The 24,264-nt window shown below is 54.7% G+C and overlaps 1 protein-coding gene across 6 annotated transcripts in view; it reads right to left on the reverse strand.

Annotated features, from left to right (window-relative positions):
• SPTBN2 (spectrin beta, non-erythrocytic 2) overlaps positions 1-24,264 on the reverse strand; it is a 42,029-nt gene that overhangs the window by 16,316 nt on the left and 1,449 nt on the right. For 2 of the 6 annotated variants that reach the window (XM_069066443.1, XM_069066438.1), the window contains exons 1-7: positions 7,611-8,031; positions 4,599-4,750; positions 4,016-4,189; positions 1,331-1,422; positions 1,118-1,198; positions 925-1,040; positions 72-184 (exon numbers count right to left, since the gene is read on the reverse strand). In XM_069066443.1, coding sequence (XP_068922544.1) covers positions 72-184; positions 925-1,040; positions 1,118-1,198; positions 1,331-1,422; positions 4,016-4,189; positions 4,599-4,750; positions 7,611-7,779 — 897 coding nt within the window. In that variant the 5' untranslated portion in view covers positions 7,780-8,031. Of the gene's footprint in view, positions 1-71; positions 185-924; positions 1,041-1,117; positions 1,199-1,330; positions 1,423-4,015; positions 4,190-4,598; positions 4,751-7,610; positions 8,032-9,400; positions 9,579-18,024; positions 18,168-18,542; positions 18,702-18,729; positions 18,752-24,264 lie in introns of those variants that run through there. The other 4 variants (XM_069066442.1, XM_069066441.1, XM_069066439.1 and 1 more) reach the window with 4 other exon arrangements.

The following is a 24,264-nucleotide window of genomic DNA, read 5'->3' on the forward strand; positions in this document are numbered from 1 at the left end:
CCCTCCCCGCGCCCCGCCAGCCCCTGCGTGCCCTCTCTGGCCAGGCCGCCTCCTGCCCCACGGCGCTCTACCTTGCCAATCCGTTTGCCTTCCACAGCGAGGGCCTTCATCTTGGAGAAGTAGTGGTAGTATGTGGCCACGTAGGTGATGATGGATTTTTCATCAGGCTGGTCCACATTCACATCTGGGGAAGAAACAATGCATGTCCAGGCTGCAGCTCTTGGTGCAGGTGAGGCCCTGGCTCCACAGGGAGGGAGGCCCCCTCCTCTGAGAACCCATCCATGGTCCTCCCTGCACTCAGGCAGGACTCCTGGCAGGACTGCACAGGTCAAACTGGCAATTAAGTCATTCGGCCAGAAAGCTCATGGACAAGTTAACAGATGATGTTGTCAGGGCTCCAACAGCTTTGGGGAAGGAGCCCAGCCCCCCTGGGCTGGGGAGAAGGATGGAGATGTCTGGGGGCGTGGACTGGTCAGAGGGCCTGTAGCCTTCTGGGGCCCTAGTCTAGGACACAAAAGGACCTCACGGCCCAGCCGGACAATGCAGGGGACAAGGCTGCTCCCCAGCACCATGTCAGGGCTCCGTTAGGACTCCTCCCTGACTCCAGACTCAGTGTTCCGTGGTGCGATGAGGAAGGTCACTGACCAAGGCTTCCCCAAGAGGGAGACACAAGCAGACCTTAACTGGGCCCAATGTGGACTCTCAGAGATGCTGGCAACATCACAGAGGACAGAAACCTTTGGGGATGTCAGAGCCCCCTTGCCTTCCCAGCAAGCCTCAGGCCTGTCCATCATTCTCTGTGGTCGGCAGACCAAAGGCCACCCAGAGCCCTGTCCCACAGTGCTCCCCCTTGTCACATACTCTCGTGGCCGGGGAGTGGGGGCAGCACCAGAAGAGCCCCCATCCCAGCCCCAGCCCGCCCACCTTCTGGGTCCAGCAGCTTGGTGAGGCCCAGCTCCTTCTCAGCCAGGTTGAAGACATTCTGTAGGTTGTAGTGGGCGTTGCACTTCCTCAGAGACTCGAACTCCAGCAGGTCTGGCCTAGACGAGGGGGGAACGAGGGGCCTTGACTCTCCTGCCCCCCCGCCCCGCCCCCTCAGCTCAGCCCCCCCACTCACCGGTGCTTGTGCACGATGGCATTGAAGGCCAGCCCATCCCTCCAGCTGGTGGTGAAATTGTGCACATTGACATTGGGGTACCTGTGAGCAAAGACCATAGAGAAGGAAGCTGTTGGCTGGGCCACCTTCCTGCTTCATGCCCTCGCCCCGACCCTTCCTCCGTGTCCTCAGCCTGGAGCTGGTGCCCGTGGCTGTCCCCTGAACCCTCCTCACCCTGCGGTCTTCATCTGGCACCATAACAATAGGGCATCCTTGGCTGACTTCTTCTCCTTGTTGTCTTCTGTCTCCACACTGATGTCCTGAATCTGAGGGACAGATGGTGACCCTCAGGCCCTGCCTGGGGCCAGGAGAGGCTCTGCCCTTCTCTTCAGCACAGTGTCCTTGTCTAGCTGAGATGACTCAGAAAGAGCAAGCGAAGGGCCAGACCCAAGCATGGACACTCACAGAAGAAACCAGCTCTGGCAGTAAAGGGGCACTTACATGCCAGGAAGAGATGGAGAAACCAGGCCTGGGCAGTTCCACAGAGGGGGAGAGCTGGAGGCACATAGATGTGGCAGCACCCTAGGGTAGCTGTGCATCCAAGGGAACACAGATGGAATCGTGCTTGGGGCCTGAGGCCACGGCCGCCTCTCCCCTCTGGGCTCTACCCTGCAGCTGGCAGAGTGAGCCATCTAAAGCATGGCTCTGCCCACATCACTCCCCAGCTCAAGGGACTTCCTCAGCTCCCACTGATTTAAGGGCCATCTCTAGGCCGAGGATTCTCTCATCCACCTTTCCTGCCCCAGCTGCTCTGCTGACCTCCCACGGCCTTTCAGACATCTCAGACTGGACGTCCAGTAGACGTCTTACACTCGACCTGTCCAGAAGAGAACTCATCCTCTCCCTGCCAGGCCCTGTGTCCCTCCTCCCCCCTTCCCTATGACTGTCAAAGATGTCACCTGGCTCCCAGACCCTCAGGACCCCTACCCAGGAGTCACCCTGAGTCACTCACCATTGCTCACCTCACCACACCCTCCCCCAAGTCCAAGCTGTTGCCAAGGCCCGTAGAAGTCACCTCTGCAGCATCTCTCAAACATGCCCCCCCTCCTCTGACACTGCCCCACCCCCGCGCAAACACCCATCACCCCAGGCTAGGACTATTGCAGTAGCGGCTGGGGGTCTGCCTGTCTCTCCCCTCTTCAGCCCATCCCCCATTCAGTCAGCAAAGGGATTTCCTGACCCTGTCTGACCTTGTCACCCCCTACTCAACAAACTCTAGGGGCTCCCTGTGGCCTCCAGAATCAAACAGAATGCTGTTTGGCCCCCCTACAAGCTGCCCCCTCCCACCTTTCCTGCCTTCTCACACCTCACTCCCCAGTATGTCCTCTTCAGCGACCCCAGCCTCCAGGCTGTGCCATGAATGAGACCCTCCGTCCCTGGCTCTGGCCGTTCTCCGGCTGTCCCTGGACAGGCTCTGCCTCCTCCACTCCAACTCCTGACCTCCCCGGCTTCCTGTGAGTCCCCGCTAAGATCCTGCCTTCTGGAGGAAGCCTTCTGTAGCCCCCAGACTCCAGGGCCTCCCCTCTGAACTACTTTCTCTACATTTTGCTGACTGTCTACATGATTGTTGCTCTCCCTCTTAGACCATGAGCTCTCTCAGGGCAGGCTCTGTCTTTTGCCTCTTTGTATCCTGACCACTTAGCTTGGTGCTGGACACACAGACTGGCCCTTGGCTGTTTTTCAGTCATTTCTAGTCATTTTCAGGCATGTCTGACTCTCCATGTCCCCACTGAGAGTTTTCTCGGCAGAGACATTGGAGTGGCTGGCCATCCCCTTCTCTAGCTCATTTTACAGATGAGGAAACCGAGGCAGGCAGGGTTAGGTGATGTGCCCAAGGTCACACAACTGGTTTCTGAGGCCGGATTTGAACCCAGGAGATGAGTCTTCCTGACTTCAGGACTGGCACTCAGTGCACTATGGTGGCCCCCGGCTGCCCAACAGGTGCTTAGTAAAGGCTGGCTGGTTCGCTGGCTTGCCCCACCAGTGTCAGAGCCTGGCTCTGCTCTTTCTCTCCACAGCCTAGCCCCGGGGCACAGCATCTCTGTTGGACAGGCTGGGCTGGAGCCCCAGTCCTGCAATGCTCTCCCTCCCCATGCAGACCATGGGCCTTACTCAGCATTTAGACTGGACATTCTTCCTAGAAGAATGGGAGCTTCTTGTGGGCAGGGCTGGTCTCACTTTGTTTCTGGCTCCCCGACACTTAGCACAGCACCGGGCATACTATCAGAGCTTAATAAGTGCTTATTGAATTTCACTGAATTAAAGGTGCTGTAGACCATGGCTGCTGCTGCTGCTATGTTCCCTGCCTTCGAGGCTCTCACAGGAGGGAGACACAAAGCACAGGGAGGTTGTTTTCAAAAAAGCTCGAAGACTTCCACAAGGAAGCTGAGGTGTCAGGGACAGGCAGGGCTGTCCAGCTGTGGGGACAGCCAGTGCGGGGGGCCGAAGAACAGAGAGAGAGGCCTTTGGTTGGAGCCCCAAGGGTGCGCTGCTCTAAGACTGATGGGGCAGAGAAGGGGGGATGGCCCCATGTTGTGAGGATGCTCGGTTTGACCCCAGGGACGGTAGGGAGCCACTGGAGTTTGCTGAGTGGGGGAGTGCCCTGGTCACCCCCGTGCTTTAGAAATAGCACTTTGAGAAATTAGGAGGCAACCACAGGTGTTGGAGGGGAGATGAAGCATTGATGAAACAGCGGTGGCAGAGATGGGCGGGTGCCTGATGAGGTGAGGGAGGGTGACACCAAGGTGGCTGGCAGGGCCATCAGCAGTGGGAAGGGCCATGCCCAGTCTGAAATCCCAGCGCCTGGGGAAAAAGGGGGGAGTGGAGAGGCTGCGGGTCTTAGCCTGACCGTCTGTGTACCTGGAATCGTAAGATGATGGTCCAGACCAAGCCCAGTGTCAGGCGGTGGTTGCCGTCCACAATGTCATGGGAGCCCATGTTCTCCAAATGTACCTTCTGCTCCTTCAGGAACTGCAAGGCCTTGTCCACATTCTCCAGGCAGTGGATGCGCATGCGCCCTTTGGTGGGCTTTGGCTGGTGGGACAGGAAGGCCGGGGGATGGAGGACAAGGCCCTCTCTCACCTGGAGCAGGTGTGGCCCCTGCCCGGCCCCACCCCATCCACCCCCTGGCATCTATCTGCAAAAGGAATCCATCTGCTGGGGGTACGGGGTCAGTCACCAAGTGGAGCCAAATGACATGGCACCAGCTGGGATTTGACATGGGGTTTGGGGCGGATTAAGATTCCCTAGGGAATTAACAGGTTTTGGCCTGTGTGGGGAAGGAGCTTGGCTCAATGGGGCCACTGTTCCTGTGGGCAGAGAGCAATCCTGCCACCCTCGCCATCCGGGGGCCTCTTCTCAGCCTTCTTCTCTCTGGGGCTCACCCCCCCCCCCTCTCCAAGGGACCCCCTGGGTTTTCCTGAGCCCCATCCCCATTACTCACCAACGTCTCTCCAGAAAGCACTTCAAGCAATCTCAGTAGATTGCGCCCATCCCGCAGATCATTGTACAGGTCCCCCACACGGCATGTGACCCTTGCCAGGTGGGAGTTCACCCACTTGGTGAAGGTTTTCTTCTGCACAGCCTCTCGCTCATCTAGAGGGTACCAACACAGGGTCAGTATGGCCCATTCCACCCTTGACCCCCAACTTCTAAACCATTGCTCTAAGGTTGCCCCTCAGGGAGGCGATCCCACAGGCAGCAGAGAACCAGGAGAAGGGATGCCTGACAGCCCATCTTGGGCTCACGTTGCTTACAGAAGAGAGAGGGGAGCAGTGCCAAGGGGCAGGGCCGTTGCCCCCCCGTGGCCCAGTATCTCTTCTTCCCTCCCCTGCGACCTCGGCCAGAAGGAATCTTGGGCTGGCAGACCCTGCCCCATCATTCTACTGATGAAGAAACTTTGGGCCAGGGAGGGCCTCATCAGAAGCACACAGTGACCAGTGTAAGTGTAGGCAAAGCTTACACTTGGTCTTTCCTGACCACCCGACTCTGGTTCACGTGACCACAGGCCCACAACTCAGGCACTGCATGGAGTCTTAAAGGTCATCAGGCTGTATAACTTCACTTGAGCAAGGTCAGACATGTAGTGGTCAGTACAGACTCAGAGTCTGAACCCAGGACTCTTGGCTCTGAATACATCACTTCATCCCATCCAAATGACTCCATGTTTCTTTCTTTTTTTTAAGAATTTATTTATTTACTTTTTTTGGAAGGGCAATTGGGGTAAAGTGACTCGCCCAAGGTCACATGGCTAGTAAGTGTTCCGTGTCTGAGGCTGGATTTGAACTCAAGTCCTCCTGACTCCAGGGCTGGTGCTCTATTCACTGCACCACCTAGCCGCCCCGACTCTATGTTTCATATTGGCTTCTCCCCCATCCCCCAACCCATAGAACAGAAGTTTCCTGAGAACAGGAGTCATTTCATTTTTGTTATTTCTACAATGCCTTGCATGGCACCTGCAAACAGCAGGTGCTTAATAAATGTTGATCTTAAAAAACAGAAATGATTGAAGAGGTGAGAAATAAACTTAAAGCGACTTGGTAGGGAGGGGTAATTTAAAGGGGGACCAAGAGAAATTTAGTAACAGTCTGTAAATATGGGAAGGGCCCAGGAAAAGCCATGCCCTTGGTGTCAGGAGTGACCTGGGTGCAAATCTCCGAGCCAGTTTCAAGAATTGTGTGTCCTTGGCCAAGCCATTCATCTTCCTAAGCCTCAGTTTCCTTATCTGTAAAATGGGGATAATCACAGTTTTCTCCCCTTGTGAACAGAGGAGATAATCCAGGGAAAGCACTTTGCAAATCAGGCCCTAATTTATAAGGGGCAGCCAGTCACCAGGGCCCCAGAAGAAGGATCCCCCTGGGGGCAGTGCCGGGCCCCTCCTTCCGAGGACACCCTCCTCCAAGGGGGCGGGGTCAGCTTCTATCTCCTGAGAACCGCCCTGTCTGTAAGGTTCTAGGGAAAGGGAAGGTCAACCTGGGGGAGTCATTCTGGCTTCCTTCTCTGAGGTCTGAGTCCCCATGATCTCAAAGGCAGCCTGTGCCCTGGGATCCCACCACTTCTGGCTCTCTGATCTTAGCTGCCGAGCCTCAGTTTCCCCCTCTATAAAAGGAGTGGGGCTAGATGAGCAGCTGGACTGAGGCTCTGCCCCTCTAAACTGAGGGTCCTCTTTATCCTGCTCCCAGACCCAGGAAAACCTGTCCATGGCCGTCCCTCTCTCCCCACGGCCAGCCCGGCCCCTTCCATATGCCAGTCCTGGGGTCGCTGCCCAGAGCCCCAGCTGTCCTTAGCCGACCTTGCCTGTCTGGGTCGGAGCCAGCTGCAGCTCTGAAGCAAAGAGCCACCCAAAGCCATGGGTCCGGAAGGGGGAGGGGCAGAGGCACAGCCCAGTACACTGGGAGTCTCCAGCAAGCACACAGATGCCAGGAGGGGCCATATCTCCTTGCCTTCCACTGTCGGCTCTGCTGGCTCGGACTTGGGTTCTGTGGAACCATGGCCGTGCCCGGCTCCAGACACACACAGGCACACATGATTCTCCCCAGTGTGTCTTCACCCACATTTAGACACTGACAACAGGAAGGAAGCCACCCTCACCCTTACACACACACGTACACACACCCTCACCCTTACACACGTACACACACCCGTACACACACCCTCACCCTTACACACACATGTACACACACCCTCACTCTTACACACACCCTCACCCTTACACACACCCATACATACACATGTACACACACCCTCACCCTTATACACACGTACACACACCCTCACCCTTACACACACACATACACACACCCTCACCTTTACACACATGTACACACACATACACACACCCTCATCCTTACAAACACATACACACACCCTCACATGTATGCATAGACACGTAAACACACCCTCACACACACTCAGACACATACACACACCCTCACCCTTATACACACACACACGCATACACCTAGATTCTCCGTGACCCCCTTTTTTCTCCCCAGTGTGTCTTCACCCACATTTAGCCACCTACACAGAAGATGGAAGCCACCCTCACCCTTTTACACACACACACACACACACACACACACACACACACAGGCACGCACACACGACCCTTCAGGTACCTTCTTGCCCTCAGCTTTGATCACCAGTCACTGAACCAGTCTAATGTCCTTCCCCACTGACAGCCCCCACATTTCCTTGCAATCAAATGAAATGATATTTGTAAAGTTCTTAGCACAACGTGGGGAGACAGCAGGCACTTAATGAGTGCTTCCCCTCTTCCTTGCCTCTTCTCTCCAGTTCCCCTCCGGCTCCCCTCCCCTCTGACCCAGCCCAGCTTCTCTCAGGGTCTGCCCCCCCACTCAGCTGTACACACTCATGTGCACCAACACACACACACACACACACACTCGCCCTCTCTTCCCTTGATGACAGGCCCTCTTGCCTGTGGGACCCTCACCTTGAAGCTGTTTGAAGCGTCCTTCCAGCACGCTGGCATACTGGGCAGAGTTAATGAAGGCAGCAGGGGAGAGGAGGGGGCTCCCTGGGCGCCCAGCCCCCTCCACAGCCTCATAATGGGGCTCCCCCGCCCCATTGAGGCCGTTCCCCACCAGCCCGTCCCCATTCATGCCGTCTGCTGCTCTCTACAGAGTCAACGGCCCAGAGTCCATCTCCCCCGGTGTGGGGCCCAAGGTCACAGTCAGCCCTTGTGGGGACGGGGCAGTTGGGGTGCTGGATGCAGGCGGGACAGGGGCCGAGGACTTGGGGGCTGTCTGAGCTGCTGAGCTCTGGGTGCTGCTGCCACACCGCTGACGGGCCAGGCAGAAGGGGGCACACCTGGAGCCCTCTGGCAGGCAGGGGCAGAGCCGGGAAGCTCCAGACAAACAGGTTGGACAGCGGCGGGGGAGGGGGAAGAGGTGGAGCGAAGGGGCTGGGCAGAGCCAGGGCCTGCGGGGGAGGAGGGATCTCTGAGCACCCTCTTAACTGCTCCTCTGGGGGGGGGGGAGTGTGCTTCTGGGACCCTGAGATATCTGAGGAGACCCTGAATCAGAGAGAACGTGGGAGAGGGTCTGAAACCCCTGCCTTCTGGCCTGGGCTGGGCCTCTGCATGGCCCTGAGGACCCCTGCCCAGGTCACTGGGTAGCTCTGCTCCCGAGGCTTCCACAGTGGGGAAGGGGAGGGGACTGTGAGCCCCCAGAGACCTCCACTTTCCAGTCGGGGGAGCAATCTCCTCCCTTGGCCTTGGGGGTTTGGGGAAGGGACAGATGGGGGAGGATCCACTTTCCCCTCTGAGGCTCACACACCCCTTTGTGGCTCCTGCTCCACCCACCTCTGTCTCCCTTGGCAGAGCCCTGCCCTAGCCCGGGGCCCTCACACTTTGGGCCACTCCCCAGCAGACAGACTGCAAAGGAGCCTGGGACAGCCAGACTCTCTTTCTTCCCACACCGAGAGCTTCCTTCCCCCACTCCCCCACCTGCTGGGATAGCCAAAGCCTTCCCCAGCCACCCTGTCCTCTCTCAGACCTTTCTTTTCGCACTGTTTGGACATACAGAAACATCCTTATAGACATAAGCAGAGGGGCAGGGATGGAGAGTGACCCAAGGGACACCCCAAGAAGCAATTCCCACAGGCTGATCCTCAGACTTGACCCTTTCCCTGACTATTCAAGCCTCCCACTGGAAGGTCTCCTGTAGGGGGCCTGGGAAACTGGGCCAGTCAGATGGGGGATGGAGGCCATAGGGGCTGGGGTCTGGCACTGACAGGTAGCACGCTCCCTCATCGTCATGACAACTCAGCCCAGGAACGCGGCAGGGCTCGTCTGACAGGTCTGTGGGTGCTTGGAGGAGCTGGAGGGGAGGGCAGGAGCTGGAGGGGAGGGCAGGGGCCAGGGCCGTCTGAGCACGTCGGGGTAAAGGCAGAAGGAAGAGGCAGCAGGCAGGCCCGGGGCACATGATGCAAGGAACAGGTGGAGGGACAGGCAGCAGGTGGAGGAATAATGGATCAGGTGGGGAGAACAGCAGCATGAATCAAGGGAGAAACAATGGGGCTGAAGAAGAAAGGGGCGCCGAGAACTGGCTGAGGGACAGGAGAAAGGCCAGGCCCCGGGCTGGGCAGAGCTGGGCCCTTCCCTGGCTAGCCAGCAAAGCTTCTTGGGGCAGCACCCGGGGATGGAGGCCAGCTCCTCTCCCCAAAGCGCCGCAGAGCAGGACAGGGGCTTTGGGCTTCGAGGAAGGGGAAGAGGGAACCCACCTGCCAGAGCCTTGATCCGGGAGCGCTCAAAGAGCCGGGCCGAGCTGCTCTCATTGTCCCAGTCCACGTCGGGCAGCTCCCAACGGTTGTTGACGTCACTGTACTGGCCTTGGATCTCCAAACTGTCAAAGTCTGTGGGTGACTGCAGGGTGCTGCTCATGGTGGCGGAGGCACAGTCCTGTGGGCACAGTCAGCCATCATAATTCACACACCGCACCTGATGTGAGCCTTGCAGCAATCTTGGGAAGCAGACTCGCTTCTACAAGTGGGGAAACTGAGTCTCACAGAGAAGAGACCCGTTTATCTGGGGTGATGCAGACCCCAAGGGTCAGAGGAAAGATCGGAAACCAGGTTTTCCTGACTCCAAACTCAGAGTTCCAGTCACTACAAAGGCCTGCCCATACCTGGCCCAATTTGATAAGAGAGAAAAGGGGGCAAGGGGAGCATGAGCAAGGAATAAAGCACTGACTGCACCCTTGCCAGTGGGTGCTTGGTGCTGGGGACACAAGGAGACAAGTCGGACAGCGCCTGTCCTCAAGAAGCTCTCAGTCTAAAGGGAGGGGAGCCCACAGGCTGGGAAGGTCCCAGCTGCAGACCACAGGCCCTGGGGCCTCTTCCTCCACACCGTTCTCACTGGTACAATCGTTCTCACTGGTACAATCACATCCGCCTGCCAGTGAATACCAGACAGGGCCAAGGCCTTTGGTGACCAGAGCCTGAATCAGAGTTAATCTTTAAACCTGGATCTCCCCTGTCTGTTTTCTCCTCTCCTCTCCCCTGCCTTCCCAATCTACTGAGCTCTTCATTTTCAAGTCTTAAGTACCATGGCCACGGGAGTGATTAACATCACCATCACCAACCAGGGCTCATTTGTTTATGTGCTAGAATGAAATAAAGATAAGCTAGTACTTCTGAGGCTAGGAATGGCCTCACAGGGAGCAGTGGGGATGGGGGAAGCAAGGCCCGGGAGTCTGGAAGAGAGGGAGAGACAGAGACAGAGACAGAGAGACAGAAACACAGGGGAGGCAGAGAGAGACAGACAGAGAATGAGAGAGGCAGAGAGAGGAGACAGAGAGAGAAAGAAGGGTGGGAGAGAGAAAAGAGAGACACAGAGAAAGACAGAGAGGAGAGAGACACATAGAGGAAACAGAGACAGATAGAAAATAAGAGAGGCAGAGAGAAAGAAGGGTGGGAAGGAGACAGACACTGAGACACACAAACACATATATACACAGGGAGGAGGGACCTAGCCTGGCACAGAACGAAGCATCAGAAGGTGAGGGACCAAAGGCTAGGCAGCAAGCTGCTTTAATCACAGTCCAGAGCAGCGAGAAGGAAGAACCTCCAAGAGGCTTCTGGGACTGGAGAAAGCCCAGCTCCCAGAGACCAATGGATCTGGGGGTCCCTTAGGTAAGAGGCACTGGAAACAAAAGTGGGGGATTTGTGGTCCTTTCTTTCATCTTTGTTTTTTTTTTAAATAAGTTTGTTTATTTGTTTCCCCAGTTACAAGTAAAAACATCTTTACCATTCTCTCTTTTTTTTTAATGTGACCTTTCTTTGAGAGCTACAGGGCTCCTCCTCAGTAACAAGGATCCCAGCGTGGCCATCCCTGTGGTCCTGCCAGGGCTCTTTAGGACTTTACTCAAACAAATATTTTTCTCCTCAGAACAAACATGTGAATTTCTTCCACCCCCACTAGTTCATCAGATAGTCCCTCCAAAGGTCCAGCACAAACTGTCAATTGAGTTCAAATATTCATTAAATGTCTAATGTGGGCCAAGCATCATGCTAGAGTCTAGGGTTCAAAGATGAACCAGGCGTGCCCCCAAGGAGCTGATAGTCTATGGGGAGACTTGAGGAAGAGGGCCAGAGAAGCAGCGGCACTGGAGACTGAGGGAATCTGAGAAAACTTCCTGTCAGGGTGAGCCTTGCAAGTTCAGCTCTTTGGAGGGAACCCCGAATCTGGGACATCCCCTAGGGAGCCAGCATTGCTTCAACATGAGAAGTTAGACAGGTGGCAGAGAGCAGAACGGAGTACAGGGAGTCTTTCTTGGGGCTTGGTGGAAAGGACGGACTAGGCATCAGAACAGGCTGTGTGGGAAGTGGGGAGGACATCAGACAATGTGTACACAGAGACAGGCGACTCTCTGTCAGAGCCTGACCCTCTCCATGTCTACTGGTCAGTGGCAGGGCTGTTCTGGGAGAAGCGTCAGTGACCGGACTGCTATTTCATCTGTCCAGGGAAGAGGGACTTGAGATTGCTCTTTCTCCCCCAAATCCACCATATATCCTAGGGCTGTGCGGGCTGTGCCCTCTGTATTTGATCTGTAAATATTGACACAGAAAGCAACATCAGGTGAGACTGAATCACTGAACAAAGGGTGCTGGATGCATGGAATGAGGATCCACATGATGGATCTGTCTGGTTATGAAGTCTGAACGGGAGGCAACCAAACTTCTAAGCACAGTCTTAAAGTGACTGGTGGAGTCCTTTGGCTTAGGGCTACACAACCAAGTCTTACTTCTTTCTATTCAAGAAGCTTTGGCAACTCCCTGTTGCCTCTAGGATAAGATGCAAACACCTCTATTTGGTACTAAAGCCCTTCCCACCCTGGCCCCAGCCTCTCTACACATACACAGGCCAGCCCACTGGCCTACTGGCCATTTCTTTTATGTGATGTCTGTCTCCTGCCTCCATGCCTCTGGCTATACACCTTTTTCTTTTCCTGTCAGAACAGCACATTCCAAGATTTTCTCTCCTAAGAAGCAGCTGTATCATTGTCTTTTGTGACCCTGACTGGACTGCCTGGGCACCTGAACTCAATGCTGGCTGTTCACAAGATTTTTTTTTTTTTAACCTGGAAGCTATGGATTTTGACGATATTCCTGGTTGTTTACAATTTGAAGTCTTTTAGGAGGTGACCAGTGGGTTCGATTTTTAACTTGTCTTCTTCTAATAGATCTAGGCATTTTCTTTTCTGATTTCTTGGAATATAATATTAGATGGTTTTTTTTTTGTCATGATTTTCAGGAAGTCTGATGACTCTTCAGCATTTCTCCTGTTTTCCAGGTCAGTTGTTTTCAATGGTAGATACTTTACAAATTCTCCTAATTTTTCAGTCTTTTGACTTCAATGTTTCTTGCTGCATCATGGAGTTGTGGAGTTCTGTTTTATTCTCTTAGGGGTTAAGGTGTTGTTCTCCAAGGCACCTGATGTCTTCTGGTGGGCTTACCTCTTGGTATTTTTATTTAGTTATGTTTCTAGTCTCAGCTACTGGATTAGGACTGTGGGCCTGGGCCAGGTTGCATCCCTTCATGTACTAGTAGAATGGAGAGACAAGCCCTGTGTGGTTCTGCCCCTGTGGCTGGATGGCTGGCTGAGACGAGGCCCCACCCTTGCCCTAATCCATGACTCTACCTGTATGTTCTGATAGCTTAGGATGGCTTCTGGCCTTGGCCTCTCCTTGTCTCCTTCTTGCTCTACCCCCTGCCCTGCTGTTGCCTTGACAGATCCCACTCTGTTTTCAGAACTCTTCCAATGTCCCCCCTGGGTTGTGTGTCAGGTCACTGAGCTGGTGTTTTCTTTGGCCATAGCTACAGATGGTCTGAAGCATGCATGTACTGATCACTCCTGTCTCCTTGGCCCAGTGACCTACTGAACCCCACTTGCTGCCCTGACAGGCTAAGACTGAGATCCTGCCAGAGGTCAGGGGGCTGCCCCTAGTGGAGTCCCACTCAGGGTGTCGGACCCTATCTACCAGACCACCTGCCCCCTTCCCCCCCAAGCCCCTGGAAAATCCTATCTCCACCTGGAGCTCTGGGCTGCCTTCTCATGCTGGCCAGGCAAGACAGAGGAGCACAATGGAGTTTCTCTCTGATCTGCTGCTCCCCTGGGTGCCCTCTTGGCCCTAGTGTGGGGCTATTTATGGGAGAAGAGGGCTTTTCTAGGACCTTTCACCTGCTGAACACACCTTTGCCCTGGTTTTCTCCTAGGCTGGGAACGCTCTGCCCCCTGCCCTATACCCTCCTATCCCCCCCTCCAAGAAGCCTCTCTTCATTCCCCAGGTGGAAGGAATGCTCTCAACAAACCATTATGGCTTTGCTAATTTGCCCATGTGTTATCCTGTGCCCTGCCCCCCAACTAAGTTCTGTGAGGCCTGAAACTTTCCTTGTTTTTGTCTCAGGGCCCAGCACAGCATCTATCGGATTCAGTCATCAACCCTGACATTTGTTTTTCCAGAACTGGTCTTACAGTACCATAAGAGCACAAATCCAGAGCTAAAAAGGGCCTCAGAGATCTCCCCATTTTACAGATGAGGAAACTGAGGTCCAGAATGGAGAAGTGACTTGTCCAAGGTCACACAGGTGGTTCAGTGAATGAACCTGGATCTGAAGTCTATAATAGGTGACTATTCTCGGTGCAGGGCTGGTCTCACTGACAGCAACACTAGAACCCTGGGCTTCTCTGGCCACAGGAAGACAGATTTGAAGATAAGGCTTTCTAGGCCTGCTCTAAGCATATGACTGGGGCCTAGGTGGGCGGGCAGACAGGGCTCTGCACCCCTTTCCCCCATTAAGTAGGAGAGAGAGAGCAAAAGGCTCCATCTCACACTGGTTTCCTTTCCCTGGGGCTGAGCAGCAGAGGCCAGGGGAAGCCTGGGCACAGCACCTGCTTAGGGTGACAGGGGTGCGAGGACAGAGGAAGACCCAGGCCACCCCCCCTACGAGCTCACAAGGCCTTTGGTGGGGCCCAAGTGTCCCAATGCCGATACTCAGAAAGGCTGGAGAAGAAAACCCCCTGGGAAGCCTCAGGCTGTTCCTCAGCAGAACTCCAGGGGCTCCCTGTTCCCCCCCCCATGGGCCAGCCCAAACACCCCCATTTGGCACTGAAAGTCACATGAGATAGATACATGATGAAAACCAAGTCATCTGGGGTTGGAGTCAGGGAGCCCTGAGTTCAAATCTCTACTCAGTCACTGATCACAGCATTAAAGCCACTCCATGCCTCAGTTTTCTCATCTGTAAAGTGAAAGTATTCAAATGCCTTTAAGAGCCACTCCAGCTCTAAATCTGTGATCCTGAGTGCAGTAGACTGAGCACTGGGTTCAGCCCTGAGTTCTAATCCCGCCTTGGACCTTCTTAGCTCCCTGATCCTGGGCAGGTCACCTCACCTCTCTTGGCCTCAGTTTCCCCTTCCATAAAATGGGCATAATAACAGTACCCACCCCCACAGGGTTGTTGTGAAGATCATATAACGGATGTGAAGCGCCCTAACTGTCATGATGGTGTTTTCTCTCTCTCAAGCACCCTTGGGTCTGGCCCAGCTTGCCTCTTTGCTCTTACTGGTCCAGTCTCCTGCCTTTTCACCTCTTTCTTACTTTCTCTTCTTCCTTCTGCCTCCTGGGACCCCGAGGTATGCCCTCCTACCAGAGGCCTCTCCTGATATCCCCAATTTGGAGTCAGTGCCCTCACCAGGCCCCCAAATTACCTTGGAAATCTGTGAATCTTCTATTTCCTCATTTGAATGGAGCTTCCTTGAGGAGAGGGCTCACTCACTTCTGGTCCCTATGTCCCCACTGCCCTGCACACAGCAGGAACAGCTAAGGGAAGGCAGGGCTGCTCACTCCTTACTATTCCCATGAAGCCCACTAGGGCTTTCGGCCCCTGGCTGCCCGAGCAGGGTGGGTCAGGGCCAGCCTCAGTCTGCTGGCGCTCCCAGGTGCACCCCCACCCCGTCCTATCTATGTGGTTCTGTGTGCGTCTGGGGCTCTTGGCCTTACTGCTCAACACTCCCCTTCTTTCCATGTCCTGTCATCTTCAGATCCCTCCATGCTTCCAGAACTGATTGGATGCATGTGTTACCCAGAGCTCCGGCTTTTCCTTACCTCCCTACATCTGCGTTTCTATTCAGTCTCAGATCCCTAGGCTCTTTCTGGGCCCGTGTCCTTACATGGCTCCAGCTCTCTAAGGGAATGGCAGGCTGCAGGGAGGGCAGGGTTAAACCTGTCTCAAAGAAATCCTTTTTCCCTTTCACAGTCTGATTTTTGTCGTCTCTCCTCCCACTTCCTATGTGCCCTTCACCGATCCACATGCCTGCTCACCCTGTGTGTCCCCCTGGCCTCTGGTGGTGTTGGGCAGACCCTTCCCGGGCACACCAGCTAATCCAGATTACAGGATCACCAGCACCTTATTCTTAGCCATCAACCTCGAGGCTGGACCTGAGTAGCTTAAATTCTTACAGCTAGAGTAAATTCCACCTCCTGGTCACAGCAGGCACACTTCTTCCTGAATCAACACCCCCATGATCTAGATGGAAGTCCTGCCCACCTGTGGTCCTGTTTCCAGAGACGATTTTTCTCCATTCTGGTGTTCGAGGCTGGCTTGGTCAGAGGTCCGGCCTCCCAGATTTTGAAGTGAGGCTGCCCTGGACCCCTCTGCTCTTCCTCTGTCTTGCTCTACTCTCCTTTTGCTACCAACTCTCAATTCTTTCTCCATCACCACGGTTCTTCGGGTACTCCCCCCACCAAATGCTTTATTTTTATCAACTTATCTTTGTACCTCTCCTCTTCCCAATGCTCTTTGAGGGCAGCATTGGGTTTGCTTATTATTTCCCTTCGTATTCTCAGTGTACAATAAGTGTATAATATGTGCACAATGAGTACTTGATGAATGAAAGAATCAAATGAATGGTTCTCAGAAAAGGCCCTCCTGAAATAGCCCTGACTTGCATGTATATAACGATTCATAGCAACCCTTTAAGGTAAGTAGTACAAATACTGTTATCCTCATTTTACAGAGAAAGAAACTGAGGCTATGCAAAGGAAATCTCAGAACTGAGTCCTAGGAAGATGAAAAGCAACTCTGTTTTGCTTGGGGGAGCTCCGAGGCTTAAGCCCACACAAGCCCAAGGTGTGAGGGCTTCCCATCATCCCAGGGGCAACTTCCAGACCTCTGGTTTTCAGTTCAGGTTGTCCCCTCGTCTAAATGGGTGCAGAATTTCTGTATCTGCAACTTCAGGATTCAGAGTGATGATGGAATGTGCCAGAGACATACTGAGCCAACACGGTGCCAGGAATATCTGACAAGGAGAAAGAAATGGAGTTTGTGAAGTCTAAAATGGGATCCAAATCAAGAAGGGAGGAGAGAGAGCTGGCGATGGGGGAGGGGGGACAGAAGCATTACAGAATTTGGGAGGATTAGATGGCAAGAAAGATGTGGAGGGCAGGATGAGGACTAGGCAGGGGAGCAGAGGGTGCCACAAAATGGGGACCTCAGGCCAGTTATTTGACTTGAAATACATGCTGGTGGAAAGAGAAAAGGAAGAGAGTTACAGTGTCCTAGGGAGGCATCCGAAGCCTGAAAGTGGAGGGTGGCTGCAAAGGAAGGGGAATGAGGAAGCTTCTTGGAGCCCATGGAGTCCTGTGGGATTGTGCTCCAGGACCCAGGTGCAGGGCCCAGATCCCACCTCTGAAATCTGGCGGCTGGCCTCTGTGCCTGAGCCATCATGTTCCCTCTCAGGAGGGCACCCCGGCTTCTCTGCTCAGCTGTCTCTGCCCTTCCCTCCCCAGTCCTTTAATCCTCCTGAGGGTGCGCCAAAGTTAACTAGTGGAGGGGCATATTTAGAACTGATTGCCCACTCCATTTTCAACCCCCACACCCATTTGGATGACCCAGCCTACACAGAAACTACCAGTCTTCCTGCCCTGGGAAGGCAGCTGGTTTTGGGGCGGAGGAGGGCAGCTGCTAAAAGAGCCTACAGGAACACGGACAGCAGGTTAGGGCAGGGTCGAACCTGTATCTAAGAAAAGCCGTCATGGGAGCCCATGGGGTGCGGTTTGGGAGATTTCCCAGAACTGTAGCAAAAGTGGATGGAAAGAAACGATTGTAGCACTGGACTTGGCAGCAGCACCCCAGGGGAGGGGCCGTGCCCAGCGGAGGGGCCATACCCAGGCACACACATAAAGTTCACCTTTGCCAGCTCCTTCCCACAGAGGCAGGGCCTTGACTTTTCCCTATGGGTTATTTCCCTTCTTCAGAAGGATCTGAGGGCAGATCCATCCCAGCAGGGGCTGCTTTCCCTGATGGAGACAGCAGGGTCTCCAATTGTTCCCCTGGACTGCTGACAATGCCTGTCACAGCCACACGGCCACCCTGACACTTGCTGGGGGGCTGGGGAATGAGCCAGGCCCAGAGTCACACATGTCTCCAGTAACTGGAGAGAAACCCGTCGCCATCGGAGGCAGTCCCAACGACAAAACCACTTGGGTCTCCTTGGCAGAAAGACCCGAGGGGAGAGGTGAGGACCGCTAAGCCCCTGTCCTACCCGCCTCATGGAATCGGGCGGTAGTCACAATATCCTCAGTGCCCACTGGGCTGCCCACCAGGGGCAGGGGCAGAGCAGCCCGGGCAGGAGTCACTAGGTCTGCTCCCCACTTCCTGGCCGGGAAGCCCCCTTTATCCAGCAGGAGCCCTGCGCTGCCCCCCTCCTCCCCGCCCCCCAGCCCCAGCCCTCACCGGCCGGCTCCTGCCAGCTGGGGCTCAGCGCCCCGCCGCCGGATGCACAAAGCTGAGCTCATCACCAGCACCATCACGGCCGCCTCCCCCTCCTCCCCGGCCCTCCCTACCTCGGAGGCCCGGCCAGGCCACGATCGCAATCAATCGACGACGGGACCCCCCCAGGCCGGACCGCACAGTTTTGGGGGAGCGGGGGGACGGTGGCCGCTCTTCGGCGCCGGTGCGGCCGAGGCCGGGGAGGAGGCGGAGCGGAGCGCCGGGCAGCGGCCCGGCACACGCGCGAGGCTGGAGCGGAGCGGAGGGCGCGCGGAGCGCGGGGCTGGCAGTGAGCCGCCGGCGGGCGCCGCGTGCGGGTGCGGGCGCGTGGCGGCGGCGGTGACGCGCGGGCCGGGCGCGAGCAGCAGGAATGCGGCGGCGGCAGGCGCAGGAGGACAATAGCCGCCCCCCGCTCCCTCGGGATGCGGGGCGCTCAGCACCATCTGGAGCCCCGGCCCGGCCCCCCAGCCCAGCACCATGGCAACCCGGCGCGCGCGGGGGTGGTCCCGGCCCCCCAACAGCCTCGCCCAAAGCCGCACCGCGGGGGTCGCCTGGGTCCGGGGGGAGGGGGGACTCCCTGGGAGCCTCCTACCAGGGCTCTCTTTGGGAGTGGGCTTCGATCGGGCGCTTCAGGATTCCTCCTGCGTCCCCGCAAGCTCTTCTGGCCCCTTCCTCCGGCTTCCCTCCGCGTATTATTCCGGGAGGCTGTGCTGGCAGGCGGGCAGGCGGGCTGGCATTCCCATTACCTCCCCCCCTTCCCATCAATCAGCCTCTCTGACCTGTCCTCGCTCACTGCAGCTTCCCAGCCCCACTTATCAACTCAGGGAATTGTGGCCCAAAGGCGGCCCAGATTCTGGGTCTGGGACAAGAAGCGCATGCTGACATCAGACCTTGTGTGGCTGGTGCTGAGAGGCTGTTCCTCTGGCTGAGAACTTTCTGCGTTTCTAAGTGGCCTGAGGCCATAAGCCAAGGCGGCTGGAGCTGGGGACCTGTCTGGCCCACCTCCCACTGGGGAAGAGCGAGAAGGGACCCCTCGCTGGGAGATGGGGAGTCTGAAGCTCCAGCTTTCTGCATTCTGCTGTCTGAGCTGCTGGTTTAATGGACCAGAATTCTCATCCAAAAAGCCTTTCATTTTTAGATTTCTCTCCTTATGGTGGTTCACATGTTTAGCAGCTGGTAAGAAACTGCATAATATGGAGAGGCCAAGGTGGCTTTTAATTCCTAACTTGGTATTCCTGTGCCTTTTTTTTTTTTTTAAGATTAAAGAGATCAAGGGAAGCCACAGAGGGATGACACGAAATGCCTGGATAAAGGCAGGGCGAGGTCTGGCTTTCAACCTGGCCTCTACACTGTCCTTCACTGAGGGGCGCAACCCTCAAGGAGGACAGGCCTGCCATGGCTTCCACCCCCCCACTGCACTGACTCATTTACTCAAGTCCCAGGCAGGAGGGAAGCTAAGTGACCCCAATGTGTCTCAGGGATCTCTGACACAAGTTAGGACTGAACTGTTGGAAGTTACCAATCCACAAACGTAACAGTGGCCAAGGGGCCTTCCTAGGTCGACATTGGGCAAGTAGGAATCAGTGGGGCGAAACAAAACCTTCCTGAGACCCTGCTGCTGGCCAGGGCAGGGCAGGAAGAGCTGGCTTCATGCAGTCCCATGGATAGGACTTGGCGCTTAGCAACTGTTAGACCTGTTTTTAGCAGCAACAACTTCAGGCCAGTACAGCCAAACCAAGATAGCTGAGACCTACGGTACAGCAGCTCATGAAAAACAGACATTACTTTAAAAACGACAGAAAAGACATGAACTAGATGACAGGGCAGTCACGGGGATTTGTGCCGTCGTATCGTATCCCATCCACACAGAGGGTGGCTTTTGTGCCCATCTCTGCTGCTGCCCTTTATCGGGGGAGGGAGGATCATTAAAGCTACAGTCCACCTGCCAGGAATATCCAGCCACTTACAGGTAAGAGCCCCGGAGGTTTTGGTGATGTCAAGAAGGGCCTGCAGAGCATAGTCCCCATGACCGGGGAGAATGTGACGGACTCTAGCGCTGGCTAAGGCCCCACGCAGCACTCTGCTCCCCATCAGCACACAGTGTACACACACATTATTCTGTATCTAGGGAATCTTTTAGATAAACCCCTGAATGAACCTTTTAACAATCAGAAGGCAGGCAGTTTCCTGGAAACAATAGATTTTAAATGTCATGGCATATTTCACTTACCTTGAGGGAATTACCTTTGTTAAGCGGTACTAATGCAAAACAAGTTAAACGCTATTCCATAAAGCGGATCATGGATTGCCTTTGCACAAGACCCAGACTGGAGAAAACAACATGGCAACGTGAATGTGCCCTGCTCGAGGCCTACCAGAGGGCAGCTCTTCCAAGGAGTGACTAGGGCCACAGGGCAGAAAGACACAAGGCTGGGGAGTTTTCAGGTGAAGGATGACTTCCCCCCAGCAATCTGGAAGCCTGATGACCTGAAGTCTGAGATGAGGGGTCATGCCAATGAGGTGCTCCTGGCATCAGAAGAGTAACCCTGCCGTGGAGGAAGTGGGTAGCCTTAGCTTCTCCCCCACAAAGCAGAGGTTTTCTGAGCTAAGAGCTACCCCATGGAGCTCCTGTGCACAGGAGGAGCTCAGTTCAAGTAGCAGACTCATTAATTATTCTGGAGAAACTGAAGGTGATTTGTTAGCAGACTTTTATTTTTGTCCAGTTTTGGTTCACAACGTTCCTTATCTGTACATGTTCAGTCTGTGCTCCCAAACTATCATCTGCAAGCCTGGAATCCTGAGCAGCATTGGGCCTAGAAAGGTGCTATCAGGATGACCACCAAAAGACTCAGCTACACCTGGTGCAGGCTATGACCAAGCACAAATCTGAATGATTTCTAATGCAAGGAGGGAGTCAACCAGAGCTTAATCTCCAGCCCAGGAACGCCAGGCTTTGCTAGGCACACAATGTTCTAGGCATTTCTTTGTTTCATGGGGCCCTGGAAAAAGACACTGCCCCCAGGACCTGGCTGTGGCCTCGACCCTGGTCCTCCTCCCACTCCCCCCCTTAAGGAAGGCACAACCCCAGTGGCAAGGCTCAGCTGACCGCCCTGGCCATTGCGCCTGAAGCCGAAGGCTAGCTGTCACTGGTACTGAGCTCTGAAACTGGAGTTGGACCAGAAACAGTTTCTCAGCCTCTTTCTCCCCCAACCTGAGTCTGCATTTGGGCTTCTGTACCCAGTAGAGGGACAAATACTGTTCCAGGGAGCGAGGGCTGGAATTAGAGGCAGTAAGAGCTGGGTTCATATCCCCCTTCTGACACACACTGGCTGTGTGACTGTGGGAGAAGAGGAGCATGCTAACCCACAGTCCCTTACTTCTGGTCACCCGTACAGAGCCCATCCTGAAGACCAAGAAGTGCCTGTGACTTACCCAGGGTCACTCACACAGGCCATAAACAGGAGTGCATTCAGTTGCTCTTTCAGAAGCTGGAATGGAGTGTGGGACAGCCTCAGCTAAGGGATCTTTGACCACTGCCTTTCTTATCTGGGCTTTAACACACTCTGATCTAGTTTTGCTTGGTCCTTCCCAGGCTCTTCCTCCTGCCATGCTGACCCTTGGGCTGTCCCACCCTTAAGCAGCAGCCCCTTTCCTGCATGTGCTCCTTCAGGAGCCTACAACAGAACAGAGGTGTTCATTTTCCATTACCTCCAGAGGTCAGTGACTCCCAGAGCCCCCACTTCTGCCAGTATCCTCATTTTAAAAAACAGGCTATAACAACTGCTTCCTGCACCCAGGGATGTGGGGATGAAATGAGATCACACTGTAGAAAACGAGAAGGGACTGGACCTAGCAGAGGAGGAAATTCTCTCCATCCTGACACTTTCTCAGCAGTGCTGCAGGTGCCTGGAGCCTATAAGCAGACTTGCCCAGGGTCACTCAGCCAGCAAGTGTAAGAAGCCAAGCCTGAGCCCAGAAGAACACATTTGTTATTCCCAAGCCTCACTACTTCTCAGTGCATAGGAAGCCAAGCCCATTGTCATTAGCACACACTCAGCACTTAGCTATTTCAGCTTTTCCTCTGACCAGACCTTGATGGAACAGCCTATAACACCGATTTTGGCAGCTGGTGGTACAGGGCACAGGCACAACCCCAGGGCCTTGTTGTCAAGAGGGGCCTTTGGGGGAGTCCTGGTGCCCAACTGCTATGTGAACACAGAGGCAGCATCTGGTCTCTCAAAAACCCCTGGTCCCTTATCCGTAATGGGGAAATCCTGGCCATAATCTTCTCAGGGTCATGAGAATCCCAAGAGATCATGCAACTCCTCCAGTTACATGTTATTTCAAACCTAGCTCTGTCTCACTTGAAGGAAACCCCAAGTAAATTAAGGGGCGATTATCTGCTTTATAATTTTCCTCTTCATGGAAGAATGCAATTATCTTATTGGATGTGACCCCCTCCAGAGTGCCCCCCCTGGGACATCTCTGCAGCCAGCGCCCAGTTCCTGTGGAGGGCAGTCAGCCATGTTCAGCTATAACAACACGCTTCTGAAGCGTTTCTCTAAATAATCACACAATCTTTGTAGAGGTGATTCTCAGCATATCCCTGCAAGAAAGTGTCTCGTGAATGAACATTATTCTTCCTCCGGGAGGAAGGCAATATGGCATAGTGAGTAGAGAGCTGGTTGTGAATTCAAGCCTGCCTCTGGTGCACACAGGCTATGATGCTTACCTCCAGGGCATTTAACCTCTCAGGGCTCTAGGCAGCTCCCTAAGACTCAGAGTTGGGGCGTTTCTGCTTCCAAGAGTGCCCTCTATGAATGCAATGCCCAGTGCAGATCCTCATAATGAGGAAATGGGGATTTGGGCAAATGGACAAAGCAGCTTGGGGTGATACCCAGGTCCCCAGTAACACTGCCCCATGGTTGCTTTTTTTCTGGATAGCAGCTTATTCAATTTTTGGTAAATATACTTTATTTAGTATGGCAGAGGGAGACTGAGGGTTGGAGGAGGACAGATCTGCTCCTAAGGCAGGAGAAACAGCCTGGTGGTCCAGTGGTTAGGGCGCTGGGTCTGCGAGTCAGGACTCTTCTTCCTGAGTTCAGATCTGGCCTCAGACACTTCCTAGTTGTGTGACCCTGGGCAAGTCACTTCACCCTGCTTGCCTCAGTTTCCTCATCTGTAAAATAAGCTGGAGAAGGAAATGGCAAACCATTCTAGTGTCTCTGCCAAGAAAACCCCAAATGGGCCACGGAGAGTTGAGCATGACTGAAATGATGAAATAGGAACAATGATCACCAACTCCAGAGAATCCAGAAGGGGGAGAGTGCATCCAGAACAAAGCGCTACTCCCTACCCTTTCCATCTCCTGCTTCTGGAGTCGGCTCCAGAGAACTAGACCCAACTCTGCTGGGCCATGGCTCCCTGCACCTCTTTTGATAAGTAAACTGGTCTCCCAGGTTTCCAGGGACCACATTCAACAAAGAATACGTCCTTCCCTGCTAGCAGACAGCAGAATGGTAAACAGATCCAGCCCTGCCTATGGACAAAAGAAAGAGTCAGTCACGAGAGCGGAACTACTGGGTGATGCTTCCGATGGTCTCCTAAATCAGGGTAAAGACTAGAGAGGGAGATGGGGACAGGGAGGGGGGAAGGTCCCTGGGCAGCCCCTGAGAAAGCAGGGAGCTGAACCCATCAACCTGTGGTATGTGGTCACTGCAACAAGGGGTAGAAAGACAAAAGCATCCTCTGCCCTCTGTTCGCCACATACTAGCACAAATATTGGGACCACCCTAGCCTTGTGGTGCCCCCATGATCCTTCCTAGAAGCCCAAGGAAACAGGTGCCTCTGATCCCAACAGCAAAGCAGGGCTAGGTGAATGGTTTGGCTGCCCTAGATTCTGGGCTCCAGGTGGAGAGGGCCTCAGGAATGCGAAGGGCTGAGCTAATCTGAGCAGCATGGCCCCATTGCCAGGGATGTGATTAGTTGAGAGGCATCTGGGACTTGCTCCATTTCAGGAAACCCGGTTATGGGAAGTGGTGGGGGGCAGGCTTTGCTCAGGACCTGATTCTGTTAACCCCTTCCAACTCCTGGTGGGGAGACGAGGCCTCTCAGGAGCTGGTTCAGCCCTTGACCCTCACCCAGTCCTTGGGAAGACCTCATTTTCCTCGATCCTAAGCTTTCCCGGTCAGTGTCCTCAGGAACATCTCTCCCTTCCTGCCTTGGCCTCTTCCCTGGGGATCCTGCAGGAGAGCGTGAGAACAAAGCTGGGAGGAGGGCAGCATAGGAGACAAAAGGGGAGTGTGTGAGTGGGA

Source organism: Petaurus breviceps, unplaced genomic scaffold, assembly GCF_028583685.1.
Source record: "Petaurus breviceps papuanus isolate PSGF00001 unplaced genomic scaffold, PetGlider_PUasm1.0 90721, whole genome shotgun sequence".
Taxonomy (NCBI): Eukaryota; Metazoa; Chordata; class Mammalia; order Diprotodontia; family Petauridae; genus Petaurus; species Petaurus breviceps.